A 19,670-nucleotide genomic window follows, 5' to 3' on the forward strand; every position below is an offset into this window, starting at 1 on the left:
TCCTCCAGATTCGGACTTGAACCTACCATGGTTGGACGTAAAAATCACTATAGCACCAGAAATCCCCACAAACGACGCCAATTATAAGCACACAATTTAGCTCCCAGGCCCAAAGGAAGTATGAACTTAGACCCAAAGAGTCCAATACAATGAATTTCTAGAGAATGGGTTGGAAAACTGGGCTTTAATGAGTCAGATGACAAGTAGAATGGATCCAGATGACAAGAAAATGAAGATAAACTAGTTTAATCTAAAGAAAATCATTCTCGGCACAGTCCGAGGAGATCAGTTCTTATATATTGATTTTCAAGTTTGATTACAAGTTCAACTCTCAATTGCTACAGTGTTTTTTTCTTAATTTTTTGATCTCCCCCCCCCCCCAATGCCTTTTTCCTATTTTATACTATATCTTTCTTTTCATTTTTGCCCTCCACGTGTAGAATAGATTGTTGGTGTTGATCTTTGTCACATCAGCACTTTCTTGAAGTCTTTGGAAAGTAGCTCTAAGGCTGAAAACTACTGTTTAGGTATCACTCCTCATTAATGCGGTTAGAGAGTTGGTTGCAAAACATTCAATGCAATGGTAGTAACTTTCTCTTAGATATTTCCTACTTCCTATTTGTCTCATATGTTCATAACGTATATCGTTATCACCAGAATTTCCAGGAAGGTCACCCTGGGTGACAGGACACTCTTTCTGACCTTTGTTTCGCTTAGCCGAGGAGATATTCCTCCTCGGCTTACCTTCCCCAGCATTCTCACCTGTAGCTTGCTTATGGGATCCTAAGTCTTACCTACTCATTACTGTTTATCTGCCCTTGGACCACAAAGTGTCCTCGGACAAGGCCCAAGGCCTAGCATATGTTCTTGGGCCCTTTAGCCCTACATTACTAATAAATCTCTTAATTTTGTGTCAATATTTTTCTAATTACCTGGATCATAAATATTTGAAAGAATATAATTCAACATGTCATTATTATTTTCATTTTCTTCTAGTTGAACATCATTATGGTGAACTTGTTCATTTGTGACATTTTCATCATTATTTTCATTGTCTTCTAAATTCTTTTGAAGTTCATTATCAAGATTTGTTGTATTGCAAAATTGAATGTCATTGTTATCTTGCAATTGTATCATTTTATTAACTTCTAACTCTTTTTGGTGAATTTCTTGTTCATTTGTGATATTTTCATCTAAATTTTGTGTTATATTTTGTTTATTATTAATAACAAATTTATCCATTGATACTTTTTGAGACTCAATTAATTTTTATTTTTATTTTAAATTTTTTTAAGTTTTTCATATCCAGACATTTCTAATCAAACAATATATTTATAAAGACTAAAATAAAAAATAACTTTCAAGTATAGAACAAATGAGAAATAGAACCTGATTTATATAAAAAGTATTGTTGTAGTTTCACCGAACAATAATAAGTTTTTAGCAATCTCAACTTGCATAAATAAAGACTTATTCATTATATTACCAATAACTAATATATATATATATATATATATATAAACACGAGAGAGAGAGAGAGAGAGAGAGAGAGAGAGAGAGAGAGAGATTGTTTTCCAATTTTATTTTATTTTGGAAAACAACCTATAGAAAATAAGCCTTGTTTTTATTTGGATTTTCTGTTGACTAAAGATAGTTTCCGTTGACCAATATTTTTTTGTATTACCAAACATTGAAAAATATGGAAAACTATTTTTATAGAAGGCTTTCCAATTAAACAAATAAAATGTTGATCTTTTTATGTCTTTCTCTTATAATAATTCTTCAGAAAGTGACTACCTAGAATATATTCAAATCCCTCACATCACAATTACCATTCATTTCCATGCAACTCCCATTCGTCCCATCCATTTCCAAGTAATTCTCCCTCCATCCCTTCTAGGACACACAAGTGGTATTTAGCTTCAATAGTAGATGGTCGATCGCAAGATCTCAAAGGGCTAGTTTCAATAGAAGGAAAATAGAAAAGAATAGAGTAGAATAGAGTTGACCGAGGATTAAGATTGATTCGGGATACAGATTAAAAATTATATTACAGGTTTTGTCACGGTAATTTTATTTATTAATTTATAATTAGACACTTGCTTAAACTATTATTCAGTAAAAATAATAATAAAAAAAGTAACTATATAACGGTTTAGATTTGAAGAGAAACAAAACAAATTAGACTAGACTCATCGAACACTAACTTGAAATTCCCACCATTTTGCCATCGCTTAAAACTCTTCACTTCAATCAGTTCAATGTCCACCAACGACAACGACAATGAAGATCCATGGTTGGCCCCAGACAAGCTTCACCATCTGCTCTTCTGTTTCTCTCTCACACTCCTCTTCTCCTTCCTCGCGACCCGTACCCGCTACCCTTTCCTCCGCCGCCACTCCATTCGGGTCGGATCCATCCTCTCCCTCCTCGCCGGCGCTGCGAAAGAGGCTGCCGATCACCTCGGATTTTTCCAATCCTCCGGAGCCTCTGCCAAGGATGCCGTCGCCGATTTCATTGGCGTTCTCATCGCTTATCTCGTGCTATCGCTTGCTTCATCGTTCTGGTTCTCGGGTCGACCCGATAAGGGTCCGGGTCAGACCTCGATGGTCTGAGCGGGCTATTGGGTCCGAATCAGTGAGTGAGGTTGGCTAGGCCTAGGAGGACTTCAATCAAGCTTTCCAGGCATCGGGTCAACCCGGGTTTCAGGGCCGAGATGTTTTCATGGGTAATTGGGTCAGAATGCATGGTTAGTGGGGTGGAGCATTCTGTGATGGGTGGTTGAAGAAGAGGAAGGTTTGTTTTGTTGGTGAGAAAGTGTGGGAAAAGAAAAGCAAGGTTCCAATTTAGTGAAGGAATTACAAGTGCTGCTGAGAAATGTGGGACTGGTGAAGAAGGAAAAAAAAGAAAAAGAAAAAGAAAAAGGATTTTGGGTTTTGGATTAGTTGAGGTACCTTTTTTGTTCCCCTTGATGTCATTTGTAGTAATTCTTTGGAAAATAACAATTAAATTTTGTTTACCTTGCCTTCTTGTTCTCATGTACCAAGTGGAGAATTATAATTGCCTTTTTGTGCCCCTTTCCATCCTAATTAATGGTTATAGAAGAATTATTAGTAAATTCACATTTTTTTTTTTATTCATATTCTTCCATCAAGTGAATTTTTTATCTAGTGAATTTTCTGCTGTTATTCAATTTTTTCCCTTCTGTTATCCGGAAAAACTTCTGTAAATTGAGTATATATTACATTGTCTTTGTCAATTGTTTTGAGTCCAATGAATGTTAAAATTGAGAAGCAGGAGAGGCTTTGGTTAAGTTCAGTTTATGTTAATGGGTTCTGCTAAATCTTCAGTTTAGATATATTTTAGTGTTGTTTAACTGTGGGAAGGTGATGATTTTTCTTAAACGCTGGCTATCTTTTAAATTTAGTATGTATGCTTCTTGGCTCATTTTGGGAAATCTGCTTAGCATCATGTAATATTTTAATAAATATGTGATACTAGTGGTATGAATTAGTGATGTTCACAGAAATGTGAGGTTTCTCCTATGACAAGTTGGCCATTGGTGAATCCATTGTGAGATGTAAAGTAATTGGCCCTTTGATAGTTTGTGAAAATGAAACTCAATATGGATTTCTCATAGTTAAGGTGCTCTAAACTATGAAATGCTTAGTTCAATGACATGAGCTGTGTATTTTTAATAGAAACTTAGTTTAGTTATGGTCTAGAGCACATTCAATTGAGTAGGATGAATCTACTGCCCTAAAATGTCTCCTAGATGCTAATGCATTGGCATTAGTCACACCACTGATGTCATGGATTCTTAGTTTTCTCAATGGTAGACATATGACAAATTCATTGAAAGGCATGGACATGGATGTTGAATCTTTTTCGAGTTGGTGTTTCTTAGGCTACTCAATGTGGGCAGAGGTCACCACCTCAAATTCCTCCCCTCCTATGGGTTAAACCCAGGGAGAGGCCACACTTAGCTACAAAGGCTGGTTGCAAGACAAGGAATTTGCTTAATAAGAATGGCACCTGAACTTCTAAGGTTTAAGGGCTTAGCAGAGTCTAACCTAGCTACCAAGGGCCATAAATTTGTGAAATTGATAAGTAGGAACTCAATGCCAGACTGCTAAAGCCTCAACAGTATGAGATTTCCAAAAGTTAATTTCAGAAACATGTTTATTGAAGTGAATTCTTTGTTGCACTCTCTGAGAGGGTTGCTAAAAGTTTAATGTCTGGCCCTGATGCAGGAGCATCTTCTAAGTTGTTTTAAGATGTCTTTGTTTGAGTTCTAGCTAGCAGCCTTAGCTGTTGAGAACAGTTAGTTACAACTATCTTTATGTCTAAACAAGAGCCTTAAGGCAGTTAGTTTATATGGCAGTCATTCTTATCTGAATTAGTTAGTCTTGTTAATGAGTTAGTTACTTGTCTTAGATGTAACCAGTGTTAGTTTGACACTTGGCAAGATATTAATGGTTGTTAGTTGTAGAACAGATTGTATAAGTACTCTTATACTCTAATTTTGTTACCAAATTTGCTGAGAATTAGTGATTTTAAGCCTTTGTGTGCTTTTCTTTGGAACTTAGTGTTCTTGTAGTGGTGCCTAACCACCTACTAAATGTTCTAAACAACTCTCATTGCTAACAAACCCAAAACAGTTCAGCCTACACACATTCCCTACACTAGTTTGGTATCAGAGCTTGAGATCCTTAGGATTTAAGTTCTTGTATTGTTTCTCATTTTTTGTCATCAAGAACCTGTCAAGATCCTATCTTGATTTCATTCCCAGCCTTAATACCTTACCTTTATCAAAATAGAAGCCTTCAATTGTGCTGGCAAGATTCTGCAGTAGTGAAAGTTGGTGTTTGAGAAGGAAAGTAAGGACAAAGGGATGAAAGTAGTGGTTCAAGAGGCAGCCTTGGAGACTCATGCAGCCAATGATCCAGAAGTTTTGGAGCAGCACTTTGCCTTAGAATATGAAGTGGAAGCGTTGAGGAGTCAAATCCATGCCTTGACTGAGCAGGTTCAAAGAGACGAAATACAGAAGCCAAACAACCACAATTATCATGGAGGTGAGGCATCAAATGAAGAAAGCTATGAGGATCCTTTGCCTACAACCCAAGGATAAGACATGGAAGGCAAATTCCTGTTCTGCAACCAAGGGATCATGAGCAAAAGTGGGAATCCAACTTCAAGATTGAGTTATCTGAGTTCTATGGTAGCTTTAATCATGGAGAATTCGTGGACTGGCTTAACCAAGTGGAAAGAATCTTTGATTTCCATGAGGTGCCAGACTACAAGAAGGTGAAATTGGTAGCAAATAAACTCAAGGGCAGGGCATTTGCTTGGTGGAGGCAATTGCAGGTCCAAAGAGTGAGAATGGGAAAAGGAAAGGTGCAAGAATGGTTCAAAATGAAGAGACAATTACAAAAGCAATTCCTGCCTTTCAACTACATGCAAACCATCTTCCAGAATTTGCATAGGAAGTCATTGCAATCTTAAGCCTCAAGAAACCAATTACCAGCAAGTGCAAGTCCTTGGCAGCAATCTTGGCCAACCAAGATTGATTATTGGCAGACCAAGGACAAGGGAAATGCAGCAGAGTGTTTTTCTGTTAATTCAGTACCTGGTCTATCAAAGGCATCCATTGCATGCAAGCATGGCACAAGCAATGGAATTTTCAAGTGTTACAATTGTGGAGGACAAGTCTATGAAGCCCCTAACAAGTGGAAGTCAGCCCTAACAAGTGGAAGTCAGCCATGCAGTTGGAAGGAAAATCCTTGGTGGCGGAAGGGATTAAAGAAGAAGGTATAACTTTGATCCTTGATAATACCTTGCAAGCACCCAAGGAAGATATGCTAATGAATGCACCCATGTATGATCAATATGAAGAAGAAGAAGAAGAAGAAGAAGAAGAAGAAGTTAGTGATAGCATATTGCCGATTGAAAACAATAAAGTGAAGGAATGCATTCTAGAACCCGTGTATGATCCATTTGTGGAAGAAGAAGTAGATGCTAATATAGAGCAAGAAGGAGGTGAAAATAGAGTTTCAAGAGGGTGCTTATAGTTCTTATCAATCAATAGCTTTCAAGATTGTGTTCTTTGTGATAAGAAGACCATGAATGTTTGTCATCTTTTACTTGCAAGTGGAAGGCCGTCAACATGATAGGAAAATCATCCATGGTAGAAGGTGTAGTACACACATTATGTACAAGATGGTACACCCCTACTATTTGCAACCAAAGAAGAGGAAAGTAAACCCCAAGCCAATGGTCAAGATGAAGCTTGGTTCAGTTGTGTGGGACTTCGCTGCGCAGAAGCAGCAGCCTTTGGTGTGCTGCCAACAGTAGAAAACTCATTACACAATGCAAGTGCATCATTCTAGAAAGCTAGAAATTCATACAAATCTTGTAGCAATCAAGAGCATTTGAGGTCAAGTGCTTCTTAAGAGGGAGAGTCCTGATGCAGGGCATTTCAAGTTGTTGCATCCTAATCCTCTTGTGAATAGTTAGTTAGTTAGATGATTGCTTAAGCATCAGCCAATAGGATTTAGACACTTGTCAGGCATCTAGAAGGCTCCAATGCCAAACAAATAGTATAAGTACCACATTGTAGTTACTTTGTGATTAGTTTTTGAATGCAATTACATAGATTAGCCTAGTGCTATTTTCAAGAATTGGATTTCTCTTAAGAAGGTTTTGTCACACCTTGTTCACTGTTCTAAGCAACTCTCATTTCCCTTAATCAATTCTACGCCTAAACAGCAGCCCCCTCAGGATTCTGTGCAGTGGTTTATTTTGATGACATTTTAGTGTATTCTAAGAGCTTGAATCATGTTGAGCATCTTAGAAGAGTGTTTGAGCTGTTAAGAGAGTATAAATTCTATGCAAACACAAGGAAATGTTCTTTTGCAATAGATCAAGTGGGATTTTTGGGGTATGTCGTTTTTGCAGAAGGTATCAAAATGGATTCTTCTAAAGTGCAGGCCATTCTTGAGTGGCCAATTCCCAAATCAGTCAGTGAAGTATGAAGCTTTCATGGCTTAGCCACTTTTTACAGAAGATTCATCCAGAATTTCAGTTCAATAGCAGCACCTTTGATCGATTGTTTGAAGCAAAAGAACCTAGTTTGATCAGTTCAAGCCAATGGCAGTTTTGCAGCACTCAAGAAGGCTCTCACTATATCACCTGTTTTGCAAGTTCCAGACTTTGAGAAGACTTTTGAGCTGGATACAGATGCTTCAATCCATGGTATCGGGGGAGTTCTCAGTCAAGAAAGTAAGCCTATAGCCTTCTTTAGTGAGAAACTCAGTGGTGCTAAATTGAACTATTGTACTTATGATTTAGAGTTCTATGCTATAGTCCAAGCTATCAAGTATAGGAATTATTATCTTGCCTATAAATAATTTATTCTTAATACTGATCATGAGGCACTCACGCACCTGCATAACCTGCAAAGTCTGCATAAAAGGCATGCCAAGTGGGTTGCCTATTTACAGCAATAACATTTCTGCATAAGACATAAGGCGGGTGTCTTATATGAAGTGGCTGATGGTCTAAGTTGAAGACAGGCCTTGCTTTGCCATATGCAAGCTGTGGTACTTGGCTTTGATGTGTTCAAGGAACATTACATGGGTGACAACAAGTTGCAGCCTATTTTAGCTGCAATCAAGCAAGGCAACTATGTAGCATATCTTGGTTGCTATGAGAAGGAAGGCTTTCTATTCAAAGGAGTGCAACTTTGTGTTCCTAATTGTTCATTGAGGGATCAGTTGCTGCTTGGAAGTGCATAATCAAGGGCACTTTGGAAGGAACAAGACTTTATCTTTGATGCGACATAAGTACTTTTGGAAAGGCATGGAGGGTGTCTAAACTGGTTCAAAGGTGTTTGGTTTGTCAAAAATCCAAGGGGACAGCCACTAATTCAGGCCTATATCTTCCTTTGCTAGTGCCTACCAAGCCATGGGAGTGCATAAGCATGGATTTTGTATTGGGGTTGCCTCCAACCACAAGAAGGGTAAATGGTATTTTTGTTGTAGTTGACAGATTTAGCAAGATGACTCACTTTATCCCTTGTAGAAAATCAAATGATGCTTCACATGTGGCTGATCTCTTCATTAGGGATGTCTACAAGTTGCATGGGCTACCCCATTCCATTGTTTTAGATAGGGATACTAAGTTCCTCAGCCATTTTTGGTGGACATTGTGGAAGAGAGTGGGAACCGGCCTTGACTATAGCACATCTTTTCATCTTGAAACTAATGGGCAGACAGAAGTGGTGAATCAAAGTTTGGGGAACCTTCTACGATGCCTAGTTGGGGACCATCCTAAAGAGTAGGAGGGGATTTTGCCCATGGCAGAATTTACTTTCAATAGTTCTGTCAATAGAAGTTCAAGTTACAACCCTTTTGAAATTGTGTATGGCAACAATCCTAGTAGTGTGTCTGACTTGATAGCTTTACCAATGCCCAAGAGAGTTCATCCAAAGGTTGAAGATATGGCAAATGTTATGCAACAAGTTCATCAACAAGTGAAGATCAAGCTAGAAGCAACCAATGCAAAGTACAAAGTAGCTGTTGACTTACACAGGAAACATGTGGTATTTGAGGTTGGAGACATAGTTTGGGTGTTGATTTCTAAAGATAGAAGACCAAAAGGATAGTATGCTAAGTTGAGACAAAGGAAGTATGGTCCTTGCAGGGTTTTGAAGAGAATCAATCACAATGCCTATGAGATTGAGCTACCTTCCCACTTGTCTATCTCCAATATTTTCAATGTGCAGCACCTTAATCCTTACCATGATCCAAAGGAGGCCAAGAGCACTTGAGGCCAAGTGCTTTCTAAGAAGGGCATCCTGAAGCAGGAGCATCTTCTAAGCTGTTTTAAGATGTCTTTGTTTGAGTTCTAGCTAGCAGCATTAGCTGTTGAGAACAGTTAGTTTTACAACTATCTTTGTGTCCAAACAAGAGCCTTAAGGTAGTTAGCTTATATTGCAGTCATTCTTATCTAAATTAGTTAGTTTTGTTAATGAGTTAGTTACTTGTGTTAGATGTAACCAGTGTTAATTTGACACTTGGTAAGATACTAATGGTTGTTAGTTGTAGAATAGATTGTATAAGTACTTTTGTACTCTCATTTTGTAACCAAATTTTTTGAGAATTAGTGATTTTAAGCTTTTGTGTGCTTTTCTTTGGAACTTAGTGTTCTTGTAGAGGTGCCTAATCACCTACTAAATGTTCTAAACAACTCTCATTGCTAAACAAACCCAAAACAGTTCAGCCTACACACATTTCTTACACTAGGCCCTCGGCATACTAGAAGGCAGAATCTGTTTTTGTTGCTCAAAGCTTAAAAATGCATAAGGTCCAATTTAGCTATATGCCTTTCTTTAGCAATTAGCAAATACAGATTAAGAAGATAAGAGAAATGTGTAAAAGGTAAAAAATTTAAGAAAAGTGCAGTAAAAGTAAATAATATGAATCAGATCTGTCATGCCATGAACTTTTGTTAAGTGGTCAAAGCCAAAGGATTAGGAAGAGAACTTAGATTTCAAAGTCAAACATGTTTACAATGAAAATAAAAATGCTATTGGTAGCCAAGAAAACAAATCCTCGTTAAATTTGTTATTGAACATCTAAAAGGTCAAAACCTGTTCAATTAGCTGAGCTCTTAAATTTTTTGAATTAACATCTTGTCCAATATGCATTCTAATTTTGCTTGGGTCATGCCTTGTATACTTTAATTTTCTATGAAAAGGTTGCCCCTCAATCAGTCTTTGAATGTGACAATTTTGGTAGTTGAAAATTCTTTTCTAACTTTTCTAGGATGCAAAACATTTAATGGTAAACAAATTGACTTCTTTGGGTTGAAGATGAGTACTGATATTGTGTTTTGGAGGAGGCTCCATTGCCATTTCTGAACTTTCTTCCCAACTTCCCTCCAAAGTTCCCTTTTCCTTCAAGCTTTGATTTCCCCCTTAGCAGATTAAAGATCTATGTGGAGTATAGAATATGCCAGTCTTCTGTTATTTGCTACATGTTACACCTCTCATCACCAACTGCCCTGATAACTCTATAAAGGTACGTTTGGTACACTGAATGAATATTATATTAGGAATAGTAATCTTTATTACTGGAAATAGAAGATATTGTAATGGAATAACTATTACTATCCATAAGTTTGATTATTACATATGGAAAGCTTGTAAAAGATAATGAATAAAGAAAATTTATATTTTTGGAAATATATTAATTTTAAAACCTATTATATGTACTAAAAAATAGCTATTATATTCATCTTAAAGAGGTATAGCTATTCTTTAATATAAAGAATAGTTATTCCTATGTAATAACTAATCCATGTAATAAAGATGTAATCAAATGACTGAAGTTACTGAATTGCTATTATACATGAATAACTATTTTATTACAGAAACTATTACACCATACCAAACATACCCTAAGTGTCCGTTTGGCATTGCTCTAGGAAATAGAGCTTTAGTAGTAGAGATTTTGTGATATAGAGCTTTAATTGAATTGCAATTTAGCATTTTGAGGGTTTGGCTAATTACAGTGAATAATACTTATAAGTTTTGGATTTATAAAATATGAAAAGTGAATTGTAGAGCTGTTTCCTAAAAGCTCCAAATTTCAGTTTTAGCCTTAAAACCGTTTTTAGCTTTGAGGACCCCTTTTAAAAGCTCTCTAGCAAATTTTTCCAGAAGTATGGCAATTTCTGTTAAACGAGCTTTAATCGCTATTAGTACTTTTAGCATTGCCAGACGCACCCATTAATGGAAGTTACGGTTATCTGATCTTCTTTTTGCTTGTCTGTTATTCCTTATTAGTTCAGCGAATTGATCCCCTTGATATGCTCTAAACTTTAAATCTATGAGAGTATTTATGAAGCAGATCTGAAATATGAATATATTTGAGGTGCGATGGACGGGTGCTTATAGGCATATAATTGTAGCACGTGATCATAGAATGGAAAAGCAAACTGGTTGTATTGGTTTTTAAAAAGCCTGAGTTAGTTAATTCCATTTTGGTCTTTACCAGTGATTAGGGAATGTTAGGAGGCACATGACACTGATTCGCCACTATGTTATTGTGCTATATTGTTTTGTCTTTTATTAACATGGGAGAATGGCTTGTCAAAATCCGGGTTGCTGTTGCTGACTACTTCGATTAAAGAACTGTTTAAAATAATTCTTCAGTTGTGCTTCGTTCTAGATTCTCATTGCAAAATGTTGGCAAGCGACTTGAACTTTTTCTTGATCATTCCAAAGAAATTGCTGCACTTTTCATTTTAGTTTAATGTTTTGCAGTCCTTGCTACAGATTTTCTACTCATATTAGATGTACACATAAAGAAGTGCTTATGTTGAATATGAATAGAAGTCCTGTTGATACAGAACCCTGAAACTGAAATGCAATATTATACATGGACATTCCCCTGGGGCTGTCTCATATTCCCTCACCTTGTGGAGCACTGTTGTGCAGGGACGGAACTAAGCTTGGGCTTTGGGGGGCAATGGCCTCCCCTAATTTTATTTATTTATTTATTTATTTTAATATTAGTATATATATAGATATTAATTTTAGTAATTTTGTTTTATAAAATTACACTTTGCCCCCCAAACAATATTATTGATTCTTTTAAGAGTAATAGTATAGTCACAAATTTTTCTACAATATTTTTACAAAGTGTTAAGATAGCAAATTCTTATTGGTTCGTATTTGAGCTCACCACTTATATAATTTTTTTTACTTACCAATAACACTCACCATATTATTAACTTATAAAACAAGTTTGTATCCGTTACATTTTTCTATTTTTAAAGGTCATTAAAAAAATTATAGATCTAAAATCTAAAACAAAATATACAAGCTCAAAAACATTAGCACAACAACAAAAATTACTAATAGCAAAACTAAAAAAAATTAATTTCAACCAACAAATTTTACTCAAAACAAACAACTTGGCCCTTTAAAAAAATTTTAGCAAAAAAATTTTGTCCTTATCTAACAGCAAACACACATATCAAAGACCAAAAAAAAACCCTTCAACGTCTAAGCAGCAAAGTTAGAGATTGGAGTTACTGCATGTAACCAATAGTAGAGCCGCCCCCTAACTTCAAGTCCTGGCTCCGTCCCTGCTGTTGTGCCTCTATTATTTGGATGAGGGACTTTGCATGATACATACATCTTTCTTTCTCTCTCTTCTAATGAACTATAGTATATAGCTTGATCTGCACCTCTACTGAGAACTAGGTAGAGGACAAATTCTTGGATTTAAGACCCATTGAGTCCATGTGTAAACTACCAAGCCCACAAAGAGGAGGAAATATCACATAATGATATGATCTCAATTGTCGATTCGCTTTACATGATCAAAAGGAGAAACAAATACAGTGAAAGAAAACAGAGACCACCTAAATTGCAATGCTTACCTAGTTCCAATATGTACTTGCAAATGAAAGTCAACTCTCAGTCATCACATCCCATAGTTATTTAAAATATTTTATGGGAGGAAACCTAGCTTGATTATTATATATGTATCACTGATGCAAACATGATTTCTTAGTGTGATATGCATGTAACCATCAGAGCTGATGGTGAATTTGTCTTCCATCTTTTTGTCTTTAGTCTTGTTTTGTATTGATCCAACTTCATTATCATCTGATGGAATTTATATATTACCAATGTAGGTCTGAAGATGGTGTTGATCTGTCACCTTCTGAAGCTCCTTGTTGTTGAAGGCTTTTCGTGATTCTCACCATCTTCTTCTGGCAGCTTCACGGCAGTGTAGGTTCCTGCCCCGCAAAGTGCCCCAAGGATGGGAGCAGTCATGTACACCCATATGGCTTTGTAGTTGTTTGCTGCGACGGCCGGCCCTAGTGTTCTCACTGGGTTCATTGAACCTCCTGTTGTTTCCCTATAGAATAGCACAAAAATAAAAGTTTTGAAGAAGACACCATCGGTAAGAGTATTGTTCTTCTTCAAAAATTAAGAGGCATTAATTAATGAATTCCATTTCTATGTTGTTATTGAAATAAATCTTTTATTTGTGATTAGTTTGACTCTGCCTTTTAAGGTGGCTTTGACGGAAAAAACAACAAACACAGTGACACAAAATTTGTATAGCCTCTTGTGATTGATGCATAATAATAAAATTAATGGGAGTAATGAGTTCAATTGAAAGTGATATTATTTCATAGTAGTAAAGTGTGAAAAAAAATTTATGAAAATTTTTTGTATCTCCAAAAAAAGTAAAAAAGTCAGCCCTTCTAAGCTATTGAAACTTTTGTGTATATGGGTAATTATTGAGTACTTTTAGAGTACTATAAATGCGTACTCTCCCCCTCTTACATAACTGTTGGTCCCACTAATTAAATTTATGGTGGGATCCAGAATTTATGTAAGATGAGAGAGTATGCAATTATGATATTTTAAGAGTATTCAATAATTTTCATGTGTATATATTGTAAGATGTTTTAGGAAATTTTTAATATTCAATCGAGTTATATTTTTCATCTTCCTAAACCAATGTCATTGCTTCAAGCCACAAAGCAGTACCATCTTTTTTTTTTTTTTAATAATAAAAATAATAATTTGGTAATGATGTAAGTTTTAAGTCTTAAATAAATGTAGGAGTAATGTTTGGACTACATAGAATGACACAAATTGTGCTCACATGGCGAGTTGTGAGTGGTAGAAGTGTGTCCTCGTATAAACTCATTATCATATCTATACCACTCACAACTCATCACATAGGCAAATTGTGACACATGTTGTGATTTTTATATTGTACTAGGCATTGCTCTAAATGTACCACCCAAGTGCCATTTATGATTGATTTTTGTTTTATTTATTAAAAATAAGAGACTGTCTTCCAATACTATACAAGTTGAGTGAGGGCGAGATTAATAACCAAAAAAAAAAAAAAAAAACAAATGAGGGTGAGATTTATTAATTAATTAACAGAAAGTAAAGTCCCGACATACCCGGCGATGAGTATGTTGAGCATCACAGTTGCTCCCACCGCGATTCCCGCCAACTCTCCCACCTGCAAATTGCAATGAATCATTCATAGTCATACTAACACTAATTCTAATACTATTAATTGGTCAATGACTCTGTACTCTCTCACTCACATAATTATCACATTCTCTACATCTCCATATACCTCAAGGAAGGTATCTCATGAGGCAAGAGGGAAAAAAAAAAAAAATTACATAACTCATAAGTTTTCTTATCTTTATTATTATTATTATTATTATTTTTTTTTTTGGAGGGCGGCTAGATTCATGATATAAAATATTATATTTAATACTTGATATATCTGACAGCTGTTGTTAAATGCACCTTATCTTATATATTTCTTTGAATGCTTTCTAGCTTGGCATTGATCTCAGTGAAATGTTAAAAGAGTATTTATTTATGGGAAATGGAACATGCAAGGTGCCAACTAACTTTTGACTATTTTCTCCTGACCTTTGCATTGCAAACAAAGTATTTTTAAAAGAGACTACTGTCTCTTTGGAAACCTTTGGGACGGTATGTCCCGGAGGTTAACATAATTTAACAGAAAAGGGGTACTACGTACTACTGTTTTTATGAGGTATAATCAGTATAAGCACACTGATCAGCAAATGTCTTCTATTTGTTTTTATTTTTTTGGGCAAACAGTTCTATTTCACTATAATCGAAGTGGAAAAGAATACCACTTCTTTTTTGGATATATGGCATGCTACTTCTAGACACACAATTTTTGAAATTGTGAAAAATGGAAGGATTTTTCTTGAAGAAAAATAATATGTCAAATTTCTTTATTCGTGAATCCACCCTAAAAAAAAAATAAAAACACTTTTTTCACCATCACAATAAGTCCAGTGTACTGAAGCAGAAACCCAAGTCCCCTCTTTCTAATATATCAAATGTTCAAGCATTCTGTAATAATAGTACCCGCAAGAAGTAGGAGCCTTTATAAATATTCTTTTGGTCTGTTTAGGCCCCCCGTCCACACTCCACGTTATAAAAGACATTAAAAAACTCTAAAGTTCATTTTGGAAAAAAATAGGATGCCTAGCAAGTAGCAACACTTTAAGATTGAAAACTGATTTAATCTTAAAGCCGAAATGCAGATTTTTTTAATAATAAAAGTACTATAATTAATTGTTCTTATTTTATAAGTCTAATACTTTAAAATACTATTTTTTTTTTTAGCATGCATCCAGTCCAAAATTTGGCTTTCCAAAACCCTTTTACAGCCTACCATACATCACAGATTTGTGGAAAGAGTAATTAATTTATGTAAAGAGAAATGCTTTTCTAGTATACAAAAGTCAAAAAGTCTATAGTAAAGAAAGAAAAATTCAAAAAGTCTAAAAAGAATTGTTATTAAGAAAAGATTATTTCCAAAATTTCTTAAGATAAAAAAAAAAGGTTTATAGAAAAAGTAACATACAGCTCTAGTGTCGGTGGCCACGGCAGTGACAACAAACATGAGGTTGAAGCTGATTATAAACTCCAAAGCAAAAGCTTGGCCATATGGTGCCCCTGAAGGAACAGTGACACCCCCACCCATTATGGGGTGGAAAATTCCCTTTAGTGCAAATGCAGCACACAAAGATGCCACCACCTGTGCTCCAATATACATAGGTACCTGCCAAAACAACAACAAAAAATAAAAATAAAAACCTAGTGTTAGCTAGGGACTTTTGTACAACAATTTTGTTATGGACCCAATTTATTTCATAACTTTTTTTTTTTCTCCTTAAAAATTTTATAATCATTTATAGGTTTTAGTTAGTTTTACTAATAAAGTCTCTTGTTATTAAATAAGAGATATAAAGTTTAAATAAAAACAAAGTAATATCTTAGACACAAATAACAATTATCATAGAGCACATAAATAATATGTTAAAATTTTATAAAACAAAGAAAGAAAGAAAAAAAAAAAAAAAAACTTTTTTATGACCGGTCAATTGATCAGTTTATCCTTCACTGGGTTTGGCTCCATTGCAGTGAAGAACTGGATGTGATATATAGACACGACATGTGTCAAAACTAGACCACATGGTGGTCTCGTGGCCCATACAACCAGAACAAATAGAAAAACAAGGAATAAGTTTAGTGTGTATAGAGTTAATTGAGATTTCTGTGTTACATGTTTCCATGGGAAGTGCTTCAGGGCAGCGAAGGCAATGGTGACAGCTGGGTTGAGATGTGCCCCTGAGATGTGTCCAGTTGAGAGAATGACAATCATAACAGCAAGGCCAGTTGAAGCAGCACAGCCAAGAAGGGTTTCGGAGCCATTTGTCTTTTGGTTCACAATGGCTGCAGCTGTCCCAGCAAATATCAATATGAGAGTGCCAACGAATTCAGCTCCCACCTGCCAACATAATCAATATATTGGGTTATTACTCTAGCTTTTCATTCACTTTTTACATAAAATATCCATCTTTTTCTCATTAATCGATTCATGAAAAATATATAAAAACAAACACGATTACTTCACAGTACTAATCGTGTTCACACCCTGTATAAATACTGTTTGGTAATAATTTTCCAAACAAAAACAAAAATATGGGTGAGCTTGTGTGAGAGATAGAAATGGACCTTTTTTGCAAGTGGAACAGGAGGGGGTGGTAATGAACAAGAGAGTTTGGGTAAGGTGCCTTCTTCCATGGCCCATTCTTCAACATTGAAACACTTACAGTTCTTGAGAAGGGATCTCCTACCATTACCACTTCTCTCTGCCTTGAAACCACCAAACAGTGGAGCACCTGGAGTCCCTGGGGTCGCAGGTGTTGAAGGTGCTGATGGAACTTCCTCGTTTTCCATCACTCCAAACCAACACTCACAAAATAATACTACTACTAACAAACAAAGCACTAGACAGAGAGGAGCTTCGATTTTTGAGTTTCACCGAGCTGAGCTGTGTTATATTTATAGTGGCAACTAGGTGAAGATAGTTGACTTAGAGAATCCGAAGGAGAGAAAAAAAAAATAATAATAATAAAGAAAGAAAGAAAAGAAGCTAGTGGTTGAAATTGGTGGAGATGGAGAAAGAAAATAGCTGTACCTGTGGAAGTGGATGGTGGGACATTGCAAGGAGTCTTAAATTTGAACTTTGGAAAGAGGCTTTTAACATGAGACATGAATTATGGATTTCCTGTCTCTGCTACAGAATCTTTTTTTTTTTTTTTTGGTTTTGTTTTTTCATTTTCTTTGTTCAATGTCTTCTCTCAATAATGGCATACACCATATCACATGTGACATGGCCATGAGAGAAGAGAGAGGTGCAATCATGGTAGGTAAATTGGTTGAAATTTTCTTTGTTCAATGTCTTCTCTTTGTATAATTTGTTTTTGTCTATTTTGGCATAATAGTTTATTTTTTCTATCTTACATATTCACTTTTCAAAATATTTCACGTTAAATTATCTATTTCACAATATATTTTATTAAAATATTTATTTTTATTAATTTTTTTAATTGTTTACTTTTTTTTACACACAAAAATCACCGTCCACTCTCTTCTTTCATCCTCGAAATACATAAATAAAAAATAAAAAATAAATACAAAATAAATAATATCAGTATAAATTTACATACATCCTGTAGTAAAATTATAAATTTACACAATTATATACAAAATGATGTAGGTCATTTTTAAACAAAATTATATATATTCTACTCATTTTTCTATTATATACAGATTGATTTGAATGATGTGCGTATAAGCATACTTGGTAATAAATTGCTTGGAGGGTAGAACTAGAAGAAACTAGAAAGCCATCTTTTAATGATTGCAGCTTTGGCCCCCCTTATTTTTGGGCGGGAGACTAGGCCACGGGGTCTTGTTAGAAACCACCTAGCCTTCATATTTTTGTTTTCATCAATTAAAAGCAAACCATAATTTTCTCTTTAGTACCCCCGATAATATTTTAAAATTAAGAATGAAAAATAAATTAAAAATTTAAAACTAAATGATTACATTAAAAATAAAATTATTCTAAATTTAGTATTAACAAAAGAAAAGACACATTATAATTGTTAATTAATAGATTTCAACCCAATCAACTATAATCAATATTTGAACTTAGCCTTCTTTTAAATATCAAAAATCATCTATGATTGATTTTTAAGAAAATTTTGAAGCAATTTTCTTTTTAAAATAAAAAATGAAATATTTCAATAAAAAGTTATTTTCCACTTTTATTGCAAAACATAGTTTTAACAATATTCGTGGGGGAAAATGGACATTTACCCCTAATTTACAAACTATGCAGCAAAATGCCTCTGTTTTAAAATTATTTAGCAAAATTCCCTTGTTTTTGAAACTCAATTTTAACAAAATTGAGTTAGGTGTAAAACTCTATATCCTCAAAATCGAGTTATATGTATATTTTTAAGTGGAACTCAACATTAGTAATGTCGAGTTTCACCTGTAACTCGATTTTGTTAAAGTTGAGTTTAAAAAACAGAGGTATTTTGCTAAATAGTTTTAAAACAGAGGTATTTTGATGCATAATTTGTAAACTAGGGACAAATGCCCATTTTCCCCATATTTGTGATTAGTAACACGCATTCCATAGTTGTAATAGAAACTCAAATATTGGTAAATACATATATGACCGCTCTACAAATAAATTGATAATCGATTCTAATTCTTACTTTTATTAGAACAATTTATTAATATTTAACAAATTTTTAAACTTCAGATGTCAAACTAAATTGTGCTTACAATGGTGAAATTCTATTTTCAACATACTGTTCGTAACTTGTGAAATCTTAAGTATAAAACTTGTTTACCAACAAACAAATATAATCAATTCTAAAATATTCACAAATCTCTTGATAGTCTAAAGTTGAACTAATTAAGAACACACAACTCCACTACATGCTCATTAAATTGATGATTTAATTCTTGAAATTAAAAATTCATTGCTATGTATGAATTATCTTGTTAGAGTTTCTATGTAATTGACTAATCCTTTGACAAAATGCACTTTACTTGTAAATTGGGTAGATCTAAGTTGAGTTTGATACATATCAAGTGGTTGTATTAAAGACATGAAGATTGATCCAAGAAATAAGTGAAGAAAAGTTGTTTTACTGAAACTCGACAGAAAGCTGCTAGCGAGACTTAATGGACAGCTCGACATAAGCTCGATCTATTGAGCTTTACAAAATCAAAATTTCCATATTTGAATTTCGGCTCATGTTGATGTATTTGTTTAAGGTTTCTTTTCTCACAATCCTATATATATATATATATATATATAAGACTTATTTTAAAGGCCATCACACATGGATACAAAGAACAAGAGTTTAATTTTTCTCTGTGAGAAGCTACTGCGTTTGTACGCCATAGGGTTTTGTAACCAAGTGCTTCCTGATCTTCATTGTTGATGAAGTTAAGAACTTTGCAGCTAACAACAACCATTCAAGTTGCTAGTGTTAATCATATACTGGGTTCCGTGCAAAAGGGTTAGTCACAAATTAGAGATTTGTGCATTCAAGGAAAGAAAACTACTACAAGATCAAGTCCAATTGGGTATTGGAGCAAAGGTTTAACTGTAGGTTGGTATTTTGGGATAGGTGAGGGAAGTGGTAAGATTCCTTATACTTGTAATCGCTTGATTGTTGATTAGTAGATT

The 19,670-nt window shown here is 34.7% G+C and overlaps 2 protein-coding genes across 2 annotated transcripts; one reads left to right on the top strand and one right to left on the bottom strand.

The window, feature by feature from the left end:
• The first annotated feature begins 2,170 nt into the window (after positions 1 to 2,170).
• On the top strand, positions 2,171 to 3,118 carry LOC126725839 (uncharacterized). Its single transcript, XM_050430812.1, has one exon. The coding sequence runs from the start codon at positions 2,262 to 2,264 to the stop codon at positions 2,613 to 2,615; it is 354 nt and encodes a 117-aa protein (XP_050286769.1). The 5' UTR covers positions 2,171 to 2,261; the 3' UTR covers positions 2,616 to 3,118.
• Positions 3,119 to 12,318: 9,200 nt separating this feature from the next.
• On the bottom strand, positions 12,319 to 16,943 carry LOC126725840 (aquaporin NIP6-1). Its single transcript, XM_050430814.1, has 5 exons — positions 16,625 to 16,943; positions 16,173 to 16,397; positions 15,471 to 15,668; positions 14,008 to 14,069; positions 12,319 to 12,938 (listed from the first exon to the last, which is right to left on the bottom strand). Exons 1-5 carry the CDS (start codon positions 16,847 to 16,849, stop codon positions 12,734 to 12,736), a joined length of 915 nt encoding a protein of 304 aa, XP_050286771.1. The 5' UTR covers positions 16,850 to 16,943; the 3' UTR covers positions 12,319 to 12,733.
• Positions 16,944 to 19,670: the final 2,727 nt, after the last annotated feature.

This window comes from Quercus robur, chromosome 5 (assembly GCF_932294415.1).
Source record: "Quercus robur chromosome 5, dhQueRobu3.1, whole genome shotgun sequence".
In the NCBI taxonomy this organism is placed as follows: Eukaryota; Viridiplantae; Streptophyta; class Magnoliopsida; order Fagales; family Fagaceae; genus Quercus; species Quercus robur.